The 26,085-nt window shown below is 42.9% G+C and overlaps 1 protein-coding gene across 2 annotated transcripts in view; it reads right to left on the reverse strand.

Moving 5' to 3' along the window:
• The window catches only part of USH1C (USH1 protein network component harmonin), a 605,394-nt gene that overhangs the window by 185,017 nt on the left and 394,292 nt on the right, over window positions 1-26,085 (reverse strand). Inside the window, exons 15-17 of one of the 2 annotated variants that reach the window (XM_069223746.1) lie at window positions 20,561-20,610; window positions 18,219-18,371; window positions 14,074-14,190 (exon numbers count right to left, since the gene is read on the reverse strand). The exons of the other annotated variant lie outside the window; for it this stretch is intronic. Coding sequence (XP_069079847.1) covers window positions 14,074-14,190; window positions 18,219-18,371; window positions 20,561-20,610 — 320 coding nt within the window. The remainder of the gene's footprint in view (window positions 1-14,073; window positions 14,191-18,218; window positions 18,372-20,560; window positions 20,611-26,085) is intronic. 2 annotated transcript variants of the gene reach the window in all.

The raw sequence follows: 26,085 nt of genomic DNA on the forward strand, positions 1-26,085 counted from the left end.
AGGCTGGCCTCAGAGAGTCATTGGAGCATGGCTTGCAAGTGTCAGTGATTATCCTCAAGGGTTTCCGACGAAATGAGGATATTATTGCCGAGGTTAAGGACATCAATCCGGCCTGACAATGTTTCATTGATCGTGTTCTGAAACACTTCGGCTGCTGATGAAACCCCAAAGCTGAGCTGCTTGAAACGTCAGAGCCCCACGTGGGAGGAGAAAATGGTAATGCTGCGGCTCTCCGGTGCCAGCTCCAGTTGATGATAACCTGAGTTGAGGTCCAGCTTGGTGAACCACTGGGCCCCATTGAGGTTCGAGATTATGTCGTTCATGCTGGGGGTGATGTGTTGTTCCCATTTAATGGCACTTTTGGGCAGCCACAGTTGCTTCAACTTCGGGGCAATCACAAGGGAAGAAACTCACGGGGTGGCGCCAGTGATTTTCTCATTGACTTCCAGTTCTTTCCGGGTCTGTAGCTCCTGTTCCACCAGGGGTTTCAGGTGAAACTGTATTCTCCGGTGTCTCAGGGTGGTCCGCCTCACTGCCGATCAATATGGAGCTGGAATTGCTTCCCTTTGAGCTTGCCCAACCCCTTGAAAAGCTGTGGGAACTCCTCAATCACAGCTTCGACCTGGGAGTCATAGATTTGCAGCACAAGCTCCCGGTCCTTGGCTGTGTGGCATCCAAGCAGGGCCCCTTTGTCCCCCACAGCAACATGAAACTTGGCCTTCATCGTGCGGTTCTCGCTGGTGACAGTGACTTCAATTGCCCCGCGAAGGGACAGCGGCTCTTGGCCACCATAGGTATACATCTTGTATTGCATGGTTCCAGAGTAGGTTTAGGCAATACTTTGTTCTATTGTTCAGTATCCATAACATTCTCGGATGCACCCGTATCGATGAGCGCTGTCACCTGGGCCCCATTGATGCTCACTATACACGTGGGTGGCAGCCGCAGCTTCTGCTCGCGTTTCCCCGCAAAGGAGATAATGAAGATATCTTCATCCTCTTCATCCTCGATTTGGGTGCCCCCTGGGCAGGCCTCAGAGGCTGCCGCTCCAGCACTGTCATCAGCCGCGATTTGCTGTACCACTTCTTTTCTGATTTGCCCGACCCTGGACTTCCCTCCTCTGCAGGCTTTGGCAAAAGGGTTGGGCTTCCTGCACCTGGAGTAGGTTTTTCCTTTCGCAGGACAAACTTCTGGCATTCTGTGCTCCATGTCACAGTTCCCACATCCTTTATCATCAGGATTCTGAAAGTGTGGCTCGTGTGTGGGAGTCCTACAGTTCTGAAGGACGTCCACCTGCTCCTCTTTCACAGCAACTTGTTTCGCGGTCCTCAGGGTCGAAGTTGGTCGACCTAGCACAGCTGCCATGTCCTCTGCGTGGCTGTTCAACAACTCATGCAATCTCACAAAAATCAGGATGTCATTGAGCGAGATGCCTGGTTGACGCAGGGTGAGTTTGTGCATAAGGTGAGACCGGCACCCCTGGATGATCTGGGCACGTATTTCATAATGCTGGTCGAGGCCCACACAGGTGCTCGTTAGTTTTCTCAGCCACGCGTAGAAGATGTCCAACAACTCTGTGTCTGTCTGTCTGGCCTGCCACTGTTTGAACCGCTCACACTCCAGATTCAGGTGGGAGTCAGTGTACTGGTTGAGGGCAGCCACTGCTACGTCAAAGGCATCATCAGTAAAAGTGTTTGGTAAAGTCTTGAACAGCTTGTAGAGCTTGTCACCCCCAAAATGCATCATGAGGGACCCTAGCGCAGTACCATCCGTCTCCCTTGTGGTGTGAAAGTAAAGTCTCAGCCTGCCAATCCAAAGGTGCCATTGTGGCGCAGCCGTGGAGAGGTCCTCCAGTTGACTGAATGGGGGCAGGTTGGTGACCGATGAGTGGGCCCGTGGCTTAGGCACAGGGCGTGGCTGGTCATGTTGGGGTGATGAGGCACGCCCTTACTTGCCCTTGTGTCACTCTGCAGGAAATGCTCTGGCAGTCCTTTTAAATGTGCTAACGTTGGTGCTTATTTCCCTCTGTAGCCTTGTTCACGTTTTTTTTACCTAGTCAAACTTATATTTTTCCCAGGTTCAATGAGGTGAGCCACTAACCTTCTCTCCTGACCTCACTGCTGCATGTGGGTCACAGCCTCGACAGTCCTTACCCCCAGACAGGCACAGCGCCGAGGGCAGCCCTGGGGGTGGGGGAGCTTCCAGCTCAGAGGCAGCCTGACAAAGGTTCAAGTTGTTAGCCAGCTACTGTGAGGGAGTCCGAATCTGGGGGAAATGGCCACAGGGTGTGACTGCTCCACTCTCCCAACAATCAGCTGTGACAGGGCGGAGCCGCTGGGCCGGCTGAGGCTTCACAGGTGAGATGTAAGCCTTGCACTGCAAGGGGAGTGGCGGAGCTGTGAAAGTGCGAGGCGAGTGTACACACAGGTGGGGACTGCCAGCCCGGAGGCTCACCGCCATCGTACACCTTTGATGATGCAGCGGATGCAGGCATGCCGTCGTAGCGACATGAGCAGTCAGCCAAGCACACAGCGATGGGCTGCACTGCGCTCGCCGCCAATGTTGAAGAGCACCCACCCTCAAATGGTTGGCCACACACATGGCAGTAATGCACGACAGCATTGACACACTGCACAACTCTGCTATACTCCGGCTGCAAGCAACGAGCGGCTGCACACCACTTTATTTATAACCCTGAAGCTGAGCCCGGCCTACAGGATGAAACATTGCAATTAAAGGAGAGCCCTGGTGGTTCTCTACAGTTGCTACTCTCAAAAACCCTATAAGCTCCAGGGTCTCAGATAATGGACACTGAGAAGTCATAGAATTGCAGATGAATGACTGTTCCTCCTTTGAGAATGTCTGTCCTTTCTTAGCACACCTATTCTCTGTAAAAACCAATAGTGCCTGCTGCCATTTTATCCTTGGTGTCACAGTTTGTGATTCAACAGGCAGGGGACAGTTTTATAGCTCTATGTAAGATAAACAGCTCACAACATGGAACCAGCTCAATTATTTCAATACAGGCATATCGTACACATGGCTGTCCGTTACTTTGACAGACTGTTAATTACCTTTATTAGTTCCAAAATCAGGCTCCAGCTATTATTTTTATAACACAGAAGGCGGCAGGGTAACTATGTAATTCATTCATTCTTTTAAAAGATTTCTTCTTACTTGGTGAATATTTTCACTAAATGCATATATTCCAACCATGACGAAATTTTACTTTTCTACTGTGTTTCCTGATAGCTACTGCCATCCATTCCTTTTAAATATTTATCATTAAGCTGTCCCTCCAGCCCTTGAGCTGTCAAGAGTCACCCTGTGGCCTGGGCTAAATAACAGTGTTTGGATATTTGAGGAGGATGAAGATTAATACATAATATTATCTCCAGACTTTATTTTTTCATTTACTTTGGGATTTATTATAGCACTGGATTCAGTCTTTGAAATCGTACACCTGTATATATTTTCACTGGGGCTCCTAACCCTTCAGTGTCATTGATTCCAATCAAAGATTCATGCGGAGGATATAAGAAAAAACAAAAATACCTTCAGGTGTTCAGCTTCTATCTCAATGAATAAACTGAGTTGTACAAACTATCATGGAAAACCCTTGATGTACGTTGTGAAGAACAGAAAACAGATGGTTAGCTAAACGAATCCTACAGGAGAAACAGACAATCAGCGAAAATGTGTGACAATTAGCAAGCCTTTTTTAGAATTGGATAGTTATGGCCTCTTGAAGCAAATTTGCTTTAATAGTTTTAATTGGTTTCTGTCTGTTTTTATCTGAACAAATCCATGAATGGGAAACAAAACAAGGGTCCTTAAATATACTGGATGATTAAAGATTAAGTGCTTGATTTAGATGTCAGCGGATGGGTTACTCTGTCACATCGGAGATGGATAGCCCATCCGCCGAAACATAAACCCCTTAGAACATAATGGAATTTATATTTCTGCGGATGGGCTATCAGTCACCATTGTGATCAAGTAACCCGTCCACTGACATCTAGATCAGGCCCTAAGTCTTTTTCAGAATGGAGCTTGGATAAAGATTAATATTATCTATGTAACTAATGGACATTTTCAGATAAAAATATCTCCTTGAGAAGCGTTCATGAGATACAGTTACATTCTTGTTTCTAGGGTAAATTAGTAGCTATTGCTATTTTTAAACTATCACTTCTTACAACAAAAATGCTAATAGCATATATTTGAAGTCATGGTGGACTGCAGCTTGTTACAGTCATAGATTGGACACTATTAATTTAACTTCAATTTACCTTCCTATAAAACTAAGGGGCATATTTATACTCCATTTGCACCGGAATTGTGTCGTTTTTTTTGATGCAATTCTGACGCAAAACTAACTGCATATTTATACTTTGGCGTTAGACGCGCCTAGCGCCAAAGTCCATGGAGTTTGCGTCATTTTTTAGCGTAGACACCTACTTTGCGTTAATGATATGCAAGGTAGGCGTTCACGTCTAAAGTATTGACTCCGAGGCATGTGCGCCGTATTTACGCTCCCGGGCAAAATTCACGCCCGGGAGTGGGCGGGTCAAAAAAAATGACGTACGGACGCTTTTGCGCCGTTTTTTAGCACCTGGAAAAGGCAGGCGTTAAGGGACCTGTGGGCTCAGAAGGAGCCCAGAGGTGCCCTCCCTTGCCCCCAGGGACACCCCCTGTCACCCTTGCCCACCCCAGGAGGACACCCAAGGCTGGAGGGACCCATCCCAGGGACATTAAGGTAAGTTCAGGTAAGTCATTTTTTTTTTTTTTTTGTGGCATAGGGGGGCCTGATTTGTGCCCCCCTACATGCCACTATGCCCAGGGGACAGAAGTCCCCTGGGCATGGCCATTGGGCAAGGGGGCATGACTCCTGTCTTTGCTAAGACAGGAGTCATTTCTATGGGGGTTGGGAGTAAAAAAAAATGGCGCAAATCGGGTTGAGGCGAAAAATTTGCCTCAACCTGACTTGCCCCATTTTTTGACGCCCAAGCCCCATATCTCCCTACGCCGGCGCTGCCTGGTGTACGTCGTTTTTGCCACGCACACCAGGCTGCGCCGGCGGCTAACGTCATTGATTAAATACGGCGCCCGCATGGCGCTTCAGAATGGCGTTAGCCGGTGCTAATTGTTTTGACGCAAAACTGCGTTAGCGCAGTTTTGCGTCAAAAAGTATAAATATGGCCCTAAATATTATGTGGTCACCCTTGACTGCATTTTTATCTGTCTGCATGTTCTGTATTTAACAATTCAGTTAAGGTTTGATTACTGCAATATAGAAATATCATATTTTTTTATTACTCAGTCAGGTACGACCCAGCTCACCCTTGCTGCCTTCTTGCTGAGCCAACTGCTGTCCCTTGCCTGAGTGCCTTCTGCCTTGTCTCTCTTTTGTTTTCCTATTTTGCCGTCTCTGTTCTCCTCTGCCTGTCTCTGCTCTTATTTGCCATTTCCACTTCCCTGTGTCTGTTTCAGCTCTCCTTTGCCCGTCTCCTCTCCAGTTTCCAGGTTTCTACTCTCTTTTGCCATTTTCCACTCCCTTTTGCCTGTTTCGGATCCCATTTGCCTCTTTTCTGATCTCCTCTGCCTGTTTCTGCTCGTCTTTGCCTGCTTTGCTTCTATTGTGCCTGTTTCTATGCTCTTGTGCCATATCTGCCTCATTTTAATCCCCTTCTCTTTTCCCACCCATTCTACTGCCTCTCTGCTTCTGCTTCCTGCCTCCCTCCAGCCCTGCTCACTGCCACCGAGTGCCCCTTTCTCCTCCCAGGACCTACTTAATGAAGGACACAGCACAGCTGCCCTGCTGACACATCAATGGCCACCAAAGGAAAGCCCATCTGCGTCTATCTATGCTTGGACCGCGCCTAGTGCCAGCAACCCTGGCTCTCCTACCTCTTGCAGATCCACTACCGCTGAACTCCAAATCCTGAACCCCTGACACCACCACACCACACCACCGGCTGTTGTACCTCATCTCGATCCGTGGTAGGATCTTTTTCCTGTCTGCACTGCCACTTCCACTGCAACACTGAGGTTCCTGCGACGACCTCCACCACACCTACTAAACAACACTAAACACCTGAACTGGAGTACCTCAACTGACTCCTCAACACACACTCACTTTGCAGGCACACCACCAAAATCTAGGACATCATAACCTTCCCCTTCCGGATGCCATCTTCCTCACTGAGAACTGGCTCATCTGCACCTGACAAGACCTCATCAAGGCCCAACGGCTACAAGATAGCACACTAGGACTGCATCAACAAACCCAGAGGTGGGATCCCCATCATCCACAAAGAAAACTTCCACTGCACCATCACTACAGATGACACCACTCCAAGCATGGAACACCTCAACTTCAAACTACAAACAGACAACAAATAATCCATCAGGGGGCACCCTTGCTTACAGACCACCAGGGCTATGCCCCAGCTTCTGCCATGCCATCCCCGACATTGTCACCCCACTCGCCATAGACTCCACGGATTACATCTTCCTCAGAGACCTCAGCTTCCACATCGAAAACATCAATGACACCAACACCACCAATCCAACCTCCTCCTAAGCATGAACAACATCAGCCTCATCCAACTTGTCTCCAGTCCCACACACAGTGCAGGTCACACGCTTCACTCCTAGCATCAGAGTCAAGTACAGCCACCTTACCGAGCTCACCTGGAGAGACCTTGCCTTTTACCTCACTTCATCATCATCAGACTGCCCACCGCCACCCTGAACTACCAAGCACCCCATACCACAGCTGGAGAAAAGTGTCAGAGAGTCAGTGGACCAACACACTCAACACTTCCCACCGAGTGGCCCAGCACACTCAACACTTCCCACCCTGACACTGCATTCAACCTGGACCAGGCTGACAAAACTTTCACTGCATGTATCTCCAACTGCACTGAGATAATCGTCACCATCAAGCCCAGCAGATGAAAGAGAGCCAGCAAACATGCTAGATGGTACACCAAGGAACTAAGAACCACCAAATGCAACTGCAAACAACTATAAAGGGAGTGGCACACCAGGAAGGATACCGCAGACAGGGCCACTTTCAAGACAGCCCTAAACCACTACCACCAGATATTAAAGGAAACAAAAAACAAAGCCCTTGCAGACTGCATCGAAGCCAGCTCCAACAACAGCAAATAACTCTTCAACATTGTGAGAGAATTCTCCAAACACAAATCTGCCAAAAACATAATCACTCCCTCCCTGTGACACACTGGAAGGCTACTTCCACGAAACGATCTCCACCATCCACAATAACTTTGAACCCCAGCCCACCCTTCTGACTTCTTCGGCCACCATGCTCTTGCTAAAGCCTACCCTGACCACCGACTCAGCACCTGGTATCAGCACACCCCCCAGTTCACCATAGCCATTTTGAAGTCTGTTCACTCAGGAGCCCCCAGGGGCCCCTGTCCGCACCACATTCTCAACCAGGGAAGCAAAATCTACAGTGAGCTTACTGCCCTCTTCAATGCCTCGATCACCACAGCCACTTTCCCCGAGGAATGGAAACAAGCAGAAGTCAAACCTCTTCTCAAGAAACCATCTGCAAACACCACTAAACTCGAAAACTACTACACCATCTCCCTTCTATACTTTCCAGCCAAAGTCCTCAAAAATGGCATCAACTGCCAACTCATAGAACACCTGGAAAATAGCCTTCTTCTCCACACCTCCCAATCTCGAATCCTGCCAACCCCAGCACCAATACTGTCTTGATTGCTGCCACTGATTACATAAGAACCCTCCTCAAATGGGGAGAAACAGCAGTGCTGATCCTCTTTGACCTCTCTGCAGCATTCAACACCATATCCTACCACACCCTGATCGATAGACTTCCTCACATCAGAATCCAAGGAGAGGCTCTCAAGTCCGAATGGATGAAGAACAGTTGGTTGAAACTCAACACAGTGAAAACTGAAGCACTGAGCTTCAGAAACAATGCTTTCCCATGGAACTGTTGTGAATCCATTTTAGTTTGCTTGTGTACAGGTGTTTAGCTTAGCCTCAGCTTGCAGACTGTGCCTTTTTACCTAGATACACATGCTCTGTTTTATTTATTTTTTTAAATCATTTTAGCATTACTTGCAGTTCTTGCATTTTATAAGAAATGTTTTTATGTTATAATCAGTTACCATTCAGTGAAAGTTTCATTATCAGTAATGTACGTATTGGATTATCATCATATCCCTTTGCTTAAAAAATAGTGAACAATGTAAGACATTTTGTTATCATATTGGCAATCCAAGACTGTTCACACAATCTAACGCTTAGGTACATACCCACGTCAGGATGTCTGCACGAACAACAACCTGGACCTCATAAAAACACTCTGTGAGACCAAGGTCATGAGAAGGGATTCCCCCTAGGATGCCCCATCCATACTGCACGTCACTTTGCAGCAGATCTCAGCCTTTCTTTTTCTATACCGCCTGGGTTACTCGAGGCCGACTTTGTTCTAGGTAACGGGGTTTGAGGTGCTTCTCATGGACATGGCATGGGCAGATTAGGTTTATCATATCTTGCTCTCTTTAGGGTAGACAATTCGCTTTAGGGAAGAAATTGTGTATTCATGCTTTTGCAAAATGTTGGGATTGTTCATATTCACATTGCGTATCCTCACAATCTTCATTTTGTCTCTTGTCATTATTTTAATCATTGCAGCTCAGCATTTTAAAGTAGATTGCAGTCTTTTCCATAAATAGATTGAAAACTGTCCTGCATCTTCTTTCTTTCCTGTGTTTGTGTGTGAGACACTCATTTCTAACAAGAGAAAAGTGTAAGACTTGTTGCACTGTGATTCCCTGAGAAGATTTCAGAGTCCAAGTACTAGGCTGCCAGAAATTATCTTTACTGTTTGTGTTTTGGTGAGGTGCTGCTCTAAAGCTGGAAGGGTTGGGCTGGCAGCGGCAAACTGGTGTGGGAGTGACTGAATTGCCTACAATCAGAGATGCTGCAGCTCCCAATCCAGCAGTCTTGTAGACATTCAAGGGTCCTTATGACAGCACAACTTCTGGTGGCCCTTGGAACTAGGACCCTCACCCACACCAACCGACCATGCCAAAAATCTCAGCACAATCCTGGAAAACAAACTTATCATGAAAGCCAAGATCAATGCAGTCTCATCCACCTGCCTTCTCACACTTCATATGCTTTGGAAAATATTCAAACAGTGCCCTATCAACACCAGATGCACCGTTGTCAGGCCCTAGTCACCAGCCGTCTGGACTACAGCAATGCATTTGTTGAAGAAACAGTGGAGGACACTCATTTCCCTACCTTGAGGGAAAATCCTGGAATGACCTCCCCCTGCACCTCTGGACTATCACCTTTCTTCTACAGTTCTGGAAGGCACTCAAGGCCTGGTTGGTTATCTAATCCCAGTTTGCAGCTTTACCTTCAGCACCTGGATACCCTCACCTGTGATAAGCCGCGCTTTACAAATCTGATTGGATTGGATTGGCATTGGATTTAATCCTTTTATTTTGCTAATATTGTTTACTGATATCTACATCTTTTAATGCAAAAACACTAAAATTAAATATTTCTTTCTTCTTCTGTCTTGTTTTTAACCTTTCTCTTTTCCCTTCATGCTTAGTTCCCAGTTTTATCTTTTTCACTACAAAACTCAAAAACATCTACTTTCTATTAAGCTTTGCTATGTTATGTTAGATTGTAGAGCATTTTTATGACAAACTCCCTATTAATAATCTGTGTGTTTTTTTCACCACATTACTATTATAATAACAAGTCCTAAATGTGTGTATGTTTTATTCTCCACAAGCCATTGTACTTTATTCGCATTTCTAATAAATCTTTTCAAACACAAAAAAGAACTACAAAAGCGCTTTCTCTCGTTTACTGTCTTTTGTACTGAGCTAGGTTGCCTCAGGTGAATATACCTATGCCCCACAAAGGGGTTGTAAATTGTAAATAAATGCTGCAATATAATATCGAGGTCAATAGTTAGGTTACAATTTGTCCTTTAGGAAACGGGATGCAATTCTATAAACTGTCCTATTAGCAAGAAAAGTGATTGAAAAATGAAGATTACGTATAATGGATTCCAGATGAGTTCACTGCATTAGATTGCATGTGAGTATTAACATTGATACATGTGTTTCAGCTAGGGGCCTGGAAAGTGACAAAGACCTTACTGCTCTAGGCAGTTTCTGCAATGCATGATGGTGCTCACCTGTGATCCGCCTTCTCCCTCATGATGGATCTGCCTCATTTGACTGGAATAACCTTTGTCAGTGGCAGCTAGGTCTTCTTTTTGACATCACACTCCTTGGAATATGGCATTGTGCTGTTCCTGGATTCCCTTCCCCAACACCTTGTGGTGTTCCTTTACAACTCACATCTCAAATTTTAGGTGATCACCCACATTGTCTTTCTGCTTCAGCAATGAGATGCTGAATGAAGTGCCTGGTGCACTGCTAGTATTGTTGTTTATAATGTGCATTGCCTTTGCTGTTGATGTAAGAGGGAACTACCTGGAGATTGGTGCCATCTAGGAATTCATACGGTTTACTAGTTACCACATCATATATGCTGTGATGCTCAAAAATGCACATTCTCATAATGCAAACAAGGATGCCCTATCAAGTTGTGGCAACATTTACGCATTAAGGATTTAGTGCACCAAAGTGTTAGCAGCAAGGATGAAGATGTGGCTAAAACAATCACAATATAATTTTATTTTTTCACCTTCAGGTAATTAACTGCATATAAAATAAGGCGTATACACCTTAAATGAAAAGCAAAGGGAACCTAATCAGTGGGGAATTACAGTTCACTATTGTGATTACTGCCAATGTCTGTCTATGACCAGAGAGTCTTTGGTGCAGTGGAGAAGAGTGACATGTATTTAGAAGAAAACATCTTTGTCACTGTGGCATCAAAGTGGTTTAATCAATAAAAGCGTATATTAGCTTCCAGGGGGCTCTTATATTTGCTGATTAACAAGTTGCAATGATATACATTGCTTTCAGTGAGCAGCCACCCTGGTGAGAAGGCTTGTTTCTTCTTTAGTTTTCTGATTCTCCTCGGCTTCACAGCACAGAAGCACACCCCTTTGCTTTCTGCAGGTGCAGCAGCACTGGGTCCCAGGAGTCTGATGGGCCCAGTGCATTACAATTATGACTGTCTTTCTTTAAAAAAAGGGGTATGGAGGTTCGCTTTTCTTGTTAATATTAGGGATGGGGTCACTACTGCTGAAATATGGGGGGCAACACTTGGGACCTTTTTCTAACACAAAAAGCCTGTTTCAAGGTTGGAGTGATGATCAGGCGTGATGATGAACGAATGAAAGAGGCAGATGAGATAGCCTGCTACTCAGAGCCAAAGCTATCTTTACTGCAGCAAGTGCAGTTGTGCAGTTATATTGGGCCCCAGGAGGGCAAGGAGATCACAGTATGGGGATCGGAGGTTTTGGTCAACATTTGTTTTGTCCAATGCATTTATTCTTTTATAGATCTCAAATTTATTGTGTAATATGAGCTACGGAGAAAGTACTCCTGCAGTCAGCTCTGCCCTTTCTGCTACCCCAATCCTTGCCATAAAGTTTTGGAGCCTTCAAAATATCTAAAGGTGGGGTACCCCTCTTTCAAAATATTTTGCTTTGGCAGGTTCAGTGAAAAAAAGTTTGAAGACCTCCAATTTAAGATGTCTCAGTTTAATAGCAAGATCAATTGTGCTACAAGCAAAAGCAGCAGACAGATCCAATAGAACAGGGAGGCTGACACTGCTGTTGTCCTCATTTAATGTAAAGTTGTCCAAAACCCTGCATAGCCTCAATAGGGCCAGACGGTTGACACAGAAACTGTGAGATAATATAATAGTCCAGTCCCATTTTTTATCTCACAGGAACACCAAGTGGTTCATACGTACCAGCTTTAAACCATTTCTCCTTTATCGGGCTATGGCACAACGGAAAACTAGATTTAGGGCCTCATTACGAATTGGGTGGTTGAACCGCCACAACTCCAATACGGCGGAGGTGAGGTGGCCGTCAAGTCGAAGCCTCACCACTGTTGTATTACAATGTTTCCACCAGGCTGACCGGCAGAAACGTTGTATTACGACATTTCTGCCGGTCAGCCCAGTAGAAACAGTGCAACGGCACTGGCCTTGGCTCCCTCGGGGAGCTGAGGCCAAAGCCATCACACACAGCAACCTCGGAATGCACACTGTCTGCAATAGCAGACAGTGCACATTCCGAGAATGCTGACAGGTGGGCCCTGTACTTCTCACAACATAGTTGTGGGCAGTGCAGGGCCCCCCCTGCAGTCCCCAACACTGCCTTTCTTCCAGCCTTTTCATGACGAGGACCCTGCCATGAAAAGGCGGGCAGAAAGGAAAGTCGTGCTCAGCACGGCGGTGCCGAACTAAGCACCGCTGTGGCTGACCACGACTTTAACCACCCCAACCCATCTGGATCCCTGATCCGGGCGGAGGTGGCAGTCTCCTCGTGGTCAGACCACAAGGATCGTAAACTTGTGGACAGACCACCAGGACTGCAGCAGTATGACCGCCACTGCGGGGTTGGAGATCTCATAATGAGGCCCTTAGTATGGGATATAACAGCTTGTAGCTGAGGCAAGGAAATTGGTATTCAGCAGCACACACCTCAGTCTGCAGAGGTGAACAGTTAGTTTTATTGATGTTTAAGCGAGTGCTTACTACCTAGTGTGACTATATGCATCCGAACTTTTCAAACAGTTCAGTGGGTAGAAAAAGTGTAAAACCTAACACTAGAGAAGTCATAAAATCCTCTACAATTGAAAAGGTTTATTTTGGCAATGTCCTGTAAGAATGATACTAGTTTATATGGAAATTAAAATGCTTTTATAAAGAACACAAAAGCAAATCCACTGGAATACATACACTTTGTTGTTTGAGTAGCTGCCATAAAATCCACAAGCAAAAATCTAGAACCCAAACATAAAATCAAACTCTTAAATCTTCCCTTACTTACCATTCAATTATAGACTATCTCTGAGCCAGCCGTTCGTTGGATTCTAGACAAGTCGCATCAAGAGCCAATGAAATGTGAAACATATTTAAAGAAAGGCAACAATTCCAAACCGATTTCCAATGAGATTGTACGAATAGCACGCAGCTGCCAAAATCAAATGTACTTCCCAGGGAAATCATAAAAATTCTCCTCATTAACCACCATTTCACTAAAAGTGTGTTTAGATAAAGAAATGCGAAAACTGTTACTACAAAACATATGCAGAATAGTAGAGTAAAATATATTTTGCACATACTGCAGTATCGAACACCAGCTATTATGCCCTCTGAGGGACCTTTATTACAAGACAAACAACCGGACCCTTTCTTTCCACGCTTACTGGTTCTGGCACAGTCTTCGGTGTTTTCACTGACTGAACTACTGGAAGATGCATTTCCTTAGCACAGTTTTGCTTAATCATATTAGAAAGATTTTCTACTAAATGTGTACAACTGCTACACATGCCCTTGCAGGAGTGGGTTAAATAAAAAATACACATTATAAGAACATTACATTTATCTTCATAATATGTTCATTCAAGATCTAAACGACAAGCAAAAATATTTAGATTTACTTTTCCTCCAAACGAACAACAAATTAAACTTTTTACTTATGAGGTGTGTAGGAGTATTAGACTCAAAATACAGAAACAAAACTAAAATGGTACGATATTTGGCCACAGAATGAGGTCATTAAAGGAAAGCAGAGCTTCCTGATAGATTAATATGAACTATAATCAGATATTTAGGTCACATGTGGGTTTCTACCTGCGTGGTACGTTTAAGGTAGAATAACGCCTTTATACATACTTAGCATTGTTTTTTGCTAGGTGTTTTTTATAAAACAGATTCATATTAAGAGTTCAACTATCAGCTATCTGAAACTTAGACATACTCACAGTAGGTATGTGTGAGATTGGATTGTCCCAGGGTAGTTTCAGAATAAATATATGCAGTGTAGGAAATGATGTTCATTCATTTTACCCTGTCAATGTGATTTGGGATGAATTATTTTACCTCAGGCGATTCATTTTCTGAAGAGGAGATTTGTTCTAAACGTGTTTGGCAAAGTCTTTCCACCCAATGCTGAACCTTCTCCGATTCTTCTAAATCTTCTCTCTCGGTCTCTGAAACCTTTGTCACGCCACCATTGCACATAATTAATAGAATGTCACAGGCAGAAGAAGAACAGAAACGAAACATTTCATATACATCATAGCTATCACTAAACCTATTTAGCTAGATCATGACCCCAAGCTCCATCATGGTGTAGAAATTCGGCAATCACACATCTTTCAAGTCACAATTCAGTTCAGTCTGTTCATGTATACCTTTCATCTCCTTCCCCATTCAGATTTAAAATTCTTTACTAACTTTGATGGGAACCACTTCAATGCTACTGATATTCCAGTTTTACACACTAATCTTTCTGTAGCTATTTGAGGACTACCTGCATTTGTTTGCATATCTTCTTTTTTCCTGTGAGTAGGATCCCTAAGACACAGAACATTCACTAGGTTATTTGATTAGAATCAATCAATCAATCAGGATTTGTAGAGCATGCTAATCATCTGTAAGGGTATCCAGGTGCTGGGTCCCGGCTGCTCAGGGGGCCTCAGTCGAAAAGCAAGGTCTTGAGTCTCCCTCTGAACTACTGAAGGGAGGGAGAGGTCCAAAGGTGGATGGGGTGGCTCTTCCAGGATCTTGTGGTGAGGTAGGAGAAGGAATGGCCTCCACTGTGCAAAGGGTGTGGGCGAGGCAGAGCGCAGGAGTCTAGAGGGTCGGTGGAAGCTCAGGCGGTGGTTGAGGTATGCAAGACCTTTGTTGTAAAGGGCTTTGTAGGTGTGCGTCAGAATCTTGAATTGGCATCTTTTGTGGATTTGAGGGAGTCACCTTGAATGCCAATCTGATGAAGTCTCTTGATCAGGGTGTTATGGGAGACTGTGTTGAATGCTGTTGAGGTGTCAAGGAGGATAATGGCAGGAGATTCTCTGCGGTGGAGAAGGGTTTTGATGTCATCTGTGGCAGGGATCAGGGTGGTTTTGGTGCTACAGTTAAAGCAGAATCTGGATTGGGATGTGTCCAGAAGCTTGGCTTTTTTGAGTACCTTGGCAGGGAATGGGAGCAGGGAGATAGGTTGCTAGTGTTTGAGCTCGGTGGGGTCGGCCAATGGTTTCTTGAGAAGGGGTTTGATCACGGTGTGTTTCCAGTTGTCCGGGTAGGTGATTGTGGTGATGGCTGTATTGAAGGTGTCTGTGAGCTTGCTGCTGCTGATGTTGTTGCGGAGGTTGAACATGTGATGTGGGCAGGGGTCAAAGGGAGCTCCAGAATTAACTGAGTGCATGGTGTCAGTGGTGATCTGTGTGGTGAGCTTGTTCCAGATGGTGATCCTGTTGTTGATGGGGGAGTTTGTAGGGGTTAAGAGGCTGAGGATGTCAGCGGGAGCGTATGGGTTTTCAAGTTACTATGGGTGGTGGATATCTTGTTGTGGAAAAAGACAGTTAGGGTGTCGCAGAGTTCCTGGGAGGGGTTGCTGATGTTTTCAGTTGCAGAGGGGTTGGAGAACTCCTTGATGATGCTGAAGAGTTAATTGTTATGGTTGGAGCTGGCTTGGATGCAGATGGCTAAGGCGTTCCTTCTGGTGTCCTTCAGAAGTCTGTGGTACTGGCTGAGTGATGTCTTGAAGGCAGTTCGATCAGTGAGTTCTTTGGTGGTGCACCATCTCCTTTCCTGTTGTTTTCATGTTCATTTTGAGGTTCTTGAGGCTGTTTTTAATGGCAGACTGTTGCTCTACCATATTCTCCAGTGGTTAATTTGATGGTTTAGCATAGGAAATTGTGGCCTGATTCTCTAAAGGTTACGTTTAAGCACAGTCTGTGTTTTTTCTCAATAATATTAATGGTGCATGATTCTTTTGGCCCCACTCACCTAATGAGCTGCAAATGCAGGGAATGAGACCTGCAAGGGATGTAGACCTCCATGCCTAGACTTGAATTTCCAGAATGCCTAATTTTTATTACAGAATGTTTCCCTTACTTGACAGGGACTACAATCAAAACATTAAGGCCCGTATTTATACTCCGTTTGCGCCGAATTAGCGTCGTTTTTTTCGACGCAAATTCGGCGCAAAACTAACGCCATATTTATACTTTGGCGCTAGACGCGTCTAGCGCCAAAGTATTGGCAAATAGCGTCATTTTTTTGCGTGAACGCCTTCCTTGCGTTAATGAGATGCAAGGAAGGCGTTCCCGTCTAAAAAAATGACGGCGACGCAAATGCGTCGTATTTATACTCCCGGGCAAAAATCACGCCCGGGAGTTGGCGGGTCAAAAAACCCCGCATTTGCGCCACTATTTAACGCCTGGGTCAGGGTAGGCGTTAAGGGGCCTGTGGGCTCAAAATGAGCCCACAGGTGCCCTCCCCTGCCCCCAGGGACCCCCCCTGCCACCCCTGCCCACCCCAGGAGGACACCCAAGGATGGAGGGACCCACCCCAGGGAAATTCAGGTAAGTTCAGGTAAGTATAATTTTTTATATTTTTTAATTTTTTTTGGGTGGCATAGGGGGGCCTTATTTGTGCCCCCCTACATGCCACTATGCCCAATGACCATGCCCAGGGGACACAAGTCCCCTGGGCATGGCCATTGGGCAAGGGGGCATGACTCCTGTCTTTACTAAGACAGGAGTCATGAAATGGCGTCTGGGCGTCGTAAAAAAATGGCGCAAATCGGGTTGAGGCGATTCTTTTGCCTCAACCTGACTTGCCCCATTTTAAGACGCCCTAACGTCATTTTTTCCCAACGCCGGCGCTGCCTGGTCTACGTGTTTTTTTTCCACGCACACCAGGCAGCGCCGGTCTGCTTGCGCCGGCTAACGCCATTCCATAAATACGGCGCCCGCATGGCGCATCAGAATGGCGTTAGACGGCGCAAAATTTTTTGACGCTAAACTGCGTTAGCGCAGTTTAGCGTCAAAAAGTATAAATATGGGCCTAAATAGGTATTTGGCAAATGGAATTGAGTACAGCATGCATGCTCACTCCTGTGCCGACAACCCAAATTCACAAAGTGGAAGCTGGCTGTCTTGGACAACTTCCACTTTGTGAATGGATACCACTCCCTTTCCACTCAATTGCTTGAAATCACAATTGTGTTTGCATACCACTGATGTATGCCATTGCACGTTGTAAGGAGGGGGTGCCACCTTTATGCTATTTCCTCCTTACAGATCACAGCGAGTTGCAAAACTGATACTGAGAGTCAGAAAGGGTTTTCCTACTCACATTGTGACATTGAGACTTGTGATTTTGCAGTCATAAAATTGTGATTTTTTTAGATCACATGCTTTCATCCACAAAACCACTTAGTATAGTGGGTCCTTGGTCCAGTACTGGACAAGAAAAGAGAATCAGCTACAAATGTCAACAATCCATTCACTGTATTATAGCACGGCAATGATGGACTTTGGGCAATGACATAAATGGATGAAGGAGTGAAAACTAAACATCAAGGTATGTTAATGTAATCTAACCCTCTTTTTGACTTCTGACCTGAAGATGCCTGTCTCTTAAACATAGACCTAAAGGAATGCCTAAGCACATGAGGTCTTTTCACAGTTCCCAGAGAACGAATTACTGTTAGGTACCCTTCCTAAAAACTAAACCAATTGCATCTCCAAATAGGAGGCCTCACTCCTGGCATTAATAATTTGCATGAGCTGCATTCCTTTCAAAGTACCAACGCACGCCCCTGTCACCTCCAGTTCCTTAACTAAATCTTAAAAACTGCAGAAACTCTATTGTTGGTGTGAACAGAATGGGTGGTCAGCACTCATGGTTTGACCTTTGTCTGTCCTTTGGGGAGACTGGGGAGCATGAGGTGTCAGTTGTGCTATGTAACCTAAATGCTCTACATTACTGCTACTGTTGACAGATAAAAATATTATTTGTAGTCCACTCTGCCGGATACTATCAGGCTACTACTTTTCAGTAAAACTCCATCACAGTGGACCTTTATTTTACTACTAATCCAGGTATGTTCATTAAATAGACTTCCAACTATACAAGCCTGCAATGTTGTATTTAAGTGCATTTAAGCAGTATAAGATTTGGTTTTGTATAAACATAAACAGAAGAGACAATGAAAGTGTATGTATACAATATACCTCTTGCACAAGTCTGTTGATTTTCAGTTGTTTTTCTTTCTCCAACATTTCTTCTTTTTCTTTTGCGAGTTTTATCTCAAATTCCATTTCCTTTTTACTCTTCTTTTGTTCAAATAAGCTGTCAGTCTTGGATTTCTTTCTTTCTTTCCCCTTCTAATATGTTGTTTTTAAAGTAAAATTATAATAGAGTTCATAGATCTACAATCAACACAAGCAGAATAACAGCAGTGCATCTTTTGATGTGATGCACTTTGTAGTTTGCGAATGAGTGTTTTTTATTTATGTTAAGGGCTTATGAAGCACCATTTATTAAAAATTACTGTATGCATTTCAAATATTCTGGAATGTATTTCAAAGACATAATCCAAAAATGTAGCCATTAGGAAAAGTATTCTTGTGTTTAAATATACAGGAATTTATATTTGCTTCAGATTTTGTAATTAAATTTATCTTTTTAGAATAATAATATTAATAATGAAAAACACTCATTCTTCTTATAATTGGGTTTGCCAGAACTGAAAGACATGCTGCTAATGTGGTTTAGGAACTTGTGAATACACTGTTGCTATTGTCATGTAACAAATCCTGAATGTGGCATGTTTATGTTATGTTTTATGATGAAGAAATGAATAATGATTGCTAGCAGCTAGTTACTTCAAAGCACCTAAACCTGTCATAGTGTTTGATAAAGAGACTTCTAAAAGGCTTTTGATACTTTTTAGTCCAGTATGTCATGCTTCCATATTCCATTATAAATGTGACATTCACTGAGCTTTAGACCTATCTCCTTGTGTGCCAAATTTGGCTTTACAGAACAGTTGACCATGTTGCATCGCTATTCTGTGTTTCTTTTTCATCTGTGTATACTATAAGTCAAAAACATTAAGCTAAATTTCGCTTTCAATTTGATAATGAACCAAAAGTGGATTTTTAAGAATAGGAATGTATTGTTGCCTTGTGTTTTGAGGGGTGCACATCAATATCATAGTGCCATAATCCATAATTTATATTAAATTGTATTGATATGATTGCCTTGGGCCATCTTTCTCAAATGTCTCTTAGACTATGGGGATCAATTCAGAGCTATATTCTAAAAGCATTCACTATATCTCAGTCTTAATTGCTGGCTGCCATTGCATGTAATAATTGAAAAATGTATTAGAATGGTCTGATTTTCAACAAATACCATAGTCCCAGTATAAGGGTCAAACTAGAGAAAATGTGTGTTACGTATTTGTAGAATATTTTGTCAAGTCTTTGTTTTGAATACATTCAGGCAAACATCCAACTTTCATTAAGAAATTTAGGGCCTGATTCTAACTTTGGAGGACGGTGTTAAACCGTCCCAAAAGTGGCGGATATACCACCTACCGTATTACGAGTCCATTATATCCTATGGAACTCGTAATACGGTAGGTGGTATATCCGCCACTTTTGGGACGGTTTAACACCGTCCTCCAAAGTTAGAATCAGGCCCTTAGTCATTAGAGGTTAGAAAAATGTTAGATTTCATAATCAACCATATTCTGAAATGCTCTTAGTATTTCTAAAAAATAGAATTGTTGGTTAAACATTTCCAAACTATTGTAATTGTTTTAAGATATGTTTTATAAAAAATGTGTGCTAGAAGGTTCTAACTGTTTTCGGGATTTTATAGTTTAAACATTTATTTGTCAAACAGTTCTAACACTTTCAATGACTTTGAGGGAATGTTTACCATAGTTAGAAAAGTCAGTTATGCTAATTTAAAAAAGGCAAAGATCAGAATTTGGCAAAAGGTTAGAATTATTTAACGGCAATTTGGAGAGTTTTGATGTGTACCCATGGTACCCACAGTTGTAATTTTGTGGATATGCACAACACGCTTCAAACGTTTACCTCTCTGCACATCCATCTAGCCACTGAGTCACTGAATCATAAGTAGTTCAAGACACGTGATAAAGTACAACAATATTACAAGTTTAATTTCACCTTTTTCATGTATTGAAAGAGGTAAGTCATAATGGTGTACTGTCTGGAAATGTAAGTGATTCAGAATAACAATAATGAATTATGGCTATGTATAAATTCCAACTACTTAAGTCATAATTTTAAGTGCTTTGTGAATGCGTTCAATTAAGATTTAGAAACCCCATTCACAGTCAACAATCGTCTATTAGATTTTCTGGCTCAAATTGCTGAATATGTGATTCTGATACAACTATAATAGCATTACACAAGGTTGCAGGAATCTTACTGCCCAGAGGTGTTTTGTAAGAACAAATGCACTTGGATGGAAACTCACTGCAAATCTTATTTCTACAAATGACAAATACAGGCACAGCACTCTTAGCAGATTATACCTTACGGATGGTAGGAAATTTTCCTTCATATCGATAAAACCATCCAAATGCTGAAGCTAGATGAAAGAAAAATACTTTGTTAAACAGATGCCTCTCTATTGTGCCAGCTGCTCAGCTAAATACCATTCAAATTACTTTTATGTCACTGAACCTTCGTGAGCTAAAAAAAATTGTTCAGAATATCAGACTCATAGATTATTCACACTCCAAAGATGATTCATGTGTATCCAAAGACCCCTGGTTAAAAAAATGCTTCTTATATCCACACTTATGCTTATAAAGTTATCTTGCACTAGAAGTGTATTGGCATAAGACTATTTATATGCAAGAAGCTGAAATTTCAGCAATCTGATGGAACTGAAAGACAGGCACAGCCTTGAAGATAACAGAAAAAATGTTTAGGGGATTAATCTCCCCTTATTGAAGAATAACAAGAAGGAAGCACTGCAGAAACAGATATTCCGGCATGGTCCTGCCTATTCTTCTGGGGCATATATCTAATGGGCCAGTATTTCCAATTCCACAAGTCTCATTGACGCGTTGCCACACAATTTGTGATGGAGTCCTCATCAAATTTCAACAAGCTAGCAAAGAAATCGTGAGTTTATAACAGTCTTATTCTTACAAATAGGGACTGTCAGCCGAGGACTATCATTTAAGTACAGGCACCTGAAAAATGCCTCTGCACTAAATTTCCTAAAATATTCATGCTACAACTGGCACCATAATAAGCAGAAAAGGATTATACCAACTAAAGCTCCGGGTGACATGTAACCTACTTAAACACTTCCAGAATGTACAGCATTGGTAATGTGGATGGCAGTCTCATCACTATCCTTCAGGAATAGATCGTCTGCTTATGTTCTTATTCAGCAACGGTACTGAAGGTTTTCTATAACAAACAGGACTAAAAGACTCAGATATTTAAACACACCGTTGCATTAAACAGAAATACTCACATTCCAGAGATAATTACTATAGCCTTAGAACCCGCCGTAGCGGGCTCTACCGGCTATTAAAGGCCCGCTCCCCGCGTTAAATGCCCGAGCCGAAGGCGAGGGCATTTAACAAGGGAGAGGGACTTTAATAGCCGGTAGAGCCTGCTACGGCGGGTTCTAAGGCTATTAGAACATTCTGCCACACAGGGCAGAATGTTCTATTAAAAAAAAAAAATGTTCACGGAGCCCGAGGGGATTTAAATCCCCTCGGGCTCCGTGAGGCTTTGTTCACAGCTGTTGCTGTGAACAAAGCGAACATTGGAATGTTGGCGCTGCGGGCTTTTACCGGCCAGTAAAAGCCCGCAGCACTCCATTGTTTTCAATGGAGCCTCCAGCATTCCAATGTTCTAATATGACTGATTAACCCAGAGGCCCATAAAACTTGATGCCATTTCAATAATCTTTATGGTGATACAGAACATCATTTTCAGTGTTACCCTAACATTTTCAGATAGATTTTTGCTGGAATTTTGACCATATGGTATGAGTTATGATGGACTGGGGAGTGAAGTTTATAAATAACCCCAAAGCACAACTTAAGCACAAATGTGGACACAAGATAAAAAATTCACCAGTTACACTAAGGGGCTTATTTACGAGCACCTGTGCCACCTTAGTGCAGCCGTAGCGTCATTTTTTTAAGGCAGCGCTAAGGTGAGTTTTCTGCTGCGCAATATTTACAAAGTGGCCCAATGTTTGCATTGTTCCACTATGTAAACCCCATCATTGTCACATACAACGGTAGTGTTAGATCACGCACTGATGGACTGTGGAGAAGCAACACACATAGCAATATGTTTCTCCTACTTTATGCTGAATCCACGGGCCCACCTTCCTCCATACCGCCTGGCTCTTACAATCATCAGACACGCTCACAATACGGACGCAGTGGACAGGGAGCAATCGAAGATGGAGTGCATCATCACTAGTGATGAATGAGCTGCAGCTCGATGACCACTGTGCAATTCTATTGCATAACTATATGGCCACAAAGGAAATACCTTTTGTCATACATTTATGTTAGTGTGCCTTTGGCCAGTAGTGGCATAAAATCACCAATTTGACTTGCTCTGGCTTACATGATAGGTTTGAATTTGAACAAAGTAGTGTTTTCATTTTTATTGAAATTATGTTTTTTGGTTAGCTTCTTTATTTTGATTGAGAATGCAGTTCTTCTTCAAACCAGTTAGTTACTGTCCTGAGATTTTATCTTTAGTTCATCTTGAATCATGATAGAAACAAATACGATAACAGGTAGGAAAAGAGCATCGGTGAAGCATTAATATTGCACCTGAATTGAAACTTATATGCAAAAACGAATTAGAAAAAGCTACTTTGTACCTGCGTAATAAAGCTGCGGCGCATTTAAAAATGATCACTTGTCTAAACATGACTGTGTAGGAATATAATTGCTTGCTTTTTAAGCCTTTTGGGAGGCAGTAATACCAACAAACCATCATACAATTATAGAATTACAATATGTAGGAAGAAGGCATCTATTGACATACTGCAGAATTTTGAGTAAGTGGCACGCTATGACATGCTGTAAAGTAAGTGTGCTGGAGTTGAGATACATACATGGTAAAATAATATACACGGCCTCCCACAACAACCCAGAGTTAACCACTAGCAAAATAAGTCCTTATTACTTAAAATCCCAGTCTTTCTAAGTTCTTCCTTGTAGCATTGGTAAGTTTATGACAAAGTAACACTACAAGAAAAACAAAAGAGGGTGATAATAATCCTTAATAAATTGCTTTGTGGAAGATGTAAAGAATATATGGACTTAGCACTTGTCCTTTGCTTGCTATAATAGGCACTGCTTGTTTTCACTGTAAGTATTGCCATATGCACATTTGGAGAATTACTTGCTTGTTGGTTTTCAAGTATGTTCTAGTGATTCTTAAATTGCATTACACAGTCTTCAGAAAATGTTAGCAAGTTAGAAATACAGTGATTGATTGAGTACATTGATGATGCTTTAAAGTAGGATATAAAAAGCAAAATAGATTTACCCCAAGATGTTACTGAAGGCCAAAATATATTTGTTTTGTGTAGTCAGAAACAGAATATAATGGTAACAAAAGTGGTTACGAATATATACAGTGAAAAAGAGCAATGGCAAATAAACCAAAAAGGATTTGGAGCATATTAGAACGATGTATAAATAAAGTAAAAATACACTGAGGGCAGAGGAGCCCTGTAAACCCAAACAAAATGTGATCAGCAGTGAAAAACACATAAAGTTAACACCTTTTTCTAGAGCTAACACTCCACCTAAACAAAATAACAGCAAAATGTAAATTGTCTTTCAGTGGCATATAATGAATTAAGAAGTAAAACAGGCAAAAAAGTATTTTGTTTTAATTTTCTAACATCAGGTCGAACTTAAAAGGAAGAATAGATAAATGATCTGGGGCCGTGTAACATAAAGAAGTGTTCACCGACTTTCCGCACTTCCCGGACGCTTTGGTGTTACTAATGGGGCAACAGACCCATGTGTGGCCCCCTCTGTAATACAGACAGGGCCGGAGGGCGAGTACCAGCACAGCTATCCCAAGGGCGCTTTACCTCTCGTGCATGACCCCATGCAGCTGAGGGGATTACTTGGCCTCAGCGTTCACATTGCATTATGGATGAAGGTGCAGAGGCCAGCAGGAGGTGCACAGTGAGTGCGCACCCCCCATGTTGCCTCCTTGGATCAGATAAAGGAGATCCTTTGGACCCACTGCTTGGACTGTAAAAGGAAGACCATCTGCGTCAATCGCTACTCCGTCTTTCACTAATGTGCTCCCTGTGGGCAGTACACATTTGAGACGGCCCGGAGGTGCAGCTTTATAGCTCTTGCATCTTGCCTCATCTTATTTGGTTAGAATTTATTTTACTTAGCAGAAACATATGAGAGTCAGATTTACAAAAGCTAGACATCTCCTTGCTAAGCAAATTACGCTATATGGCGAGTGAAGCAACCCAAATGGGAATAAAGTACTTGTGTAGCAATTGCACTCATGCAATACACAAATTTAGAAACAATATGAAGCTTGTATAGAAATACAGAAAATATTCAGCAGTGATAATACTTAATACGTTGCTAAGAATGGTGTGAAAGGTATGTATTGAGCTGATGTATGCTATTAAATCAGTGCACCAGGCAAATCACAAATGATCTACAACGCAACAATTAATGAGGTCAATAGTCGGGCATTTATTGTTAAGAGACAAGTAGGGTAATTATGGCAAAGTCACAGAAAATATGAACATTTAACTGCAAACAAACAGATGTCACTGTATCCTATGACAAAAACTTCTTCCAATCACACTGCTCCTAATGGAGCAAGCTGGCCACATAAGCCTGCGAGTCAGGCCAAAAATCTCTATCTGCACACCTTCACAAAATAAAGCAAAGCTTCATAAGCAAGTTGTAACAAGAAGGAATTTTTTATTTTATTTTTTTAAACTCAAGTGCTGTTTACAAAAGGCCATTAGAACAAGGTAGAGACTCAGAAATTGGGGCCTATTTACAAAAAACTGGCGCAGTGCGGCACCAAAATTGTCTGCACCTCGTTGCATCAGTTCCTGCGCTGGCTCTAAATTAGCTGCCGAGCACTAACTCAGCCACCCTTGCGCTATGGTACATGGATTGTTTTTGTGCAGAAAGGGACACCTTCCTGCACAAAAACAATCTTCAATAGTGATTTGCTCTTTCTATTTGTGCTGCAGAATTCAGCACACACAGAAAGAGCAAAAATCGAGGGTAAATAAAAGCATTTATCCTCGTTGCACCATGCTAACACCACCACTAGGGTGGTGTTAAATTTTGGCGCTGCCACAGATTTACTTTATGATTTCTTGTAAATCTGGGACAGCAACAAAATGCAATGGGTGTTGCTGTGGAACGCCCACAGCAACATCCATTGCATGCCCCTTCAACGCAAAGTGCTGAATGTGAAGGGGCCTTGTTTACAAGGTAGCATTCAGCCACCAAAAGTATCTTAACGCCACCTTGTGAATACGGCGCAGTGTACAGCATCACCGAAGCGTCACAAAAGGTGATAGTCAGGTGGCACTAGGGGCTTGTAAATATGCCCCTTTGTTTACAAAGAGAAACATAGGGTAATAATCACAGACACACAGAAAAAGTGTATACCAAAATCACCCATATTAGGGAAATTCTGAAATATGGCTCATAATTAGTAGACTTAAAAAGGCACACCATTTCATGATGAAAATTTTTAAATCGTTTAAAATTAAACATGCAATGTAAAAAAGCATAAAATCAGGAAATGAAAAAAACACACAAAAGTATTTCATCAAAATTTGAAGGTGTCTAGCCCTCACAAAATAAGAAAAGAACCAACAAATCGACCCATTATTCTTAGCCCTGAGAAGGCGATTGATATGTAAAAGTGCTTAATGTACACAAAAATAATACAGTCACTTTATTTGAAGAGAGCCAATGACTCAAGTAGGCTGACCCATTCCCACATGTGGTGGACAGAGGCAAAATGTGAATGACAATTTAGAAGT

This window comes from Pleurodeles waltl, chromosome 3_1 (genome assembly GCF_031143425.1).
Source record: "Pleurodeles waltl isolate 20211129_DDA chromosome 3_1, aPleWal1.hap1.20221129, whole genome shotgun sequence".
Taxonomy (NCBI): Eukaryota; Metazoa; Chordata; class Amphibia; order Caudata; family Salamandridae; genus Pleurodeles; species Pleurodeles waltl.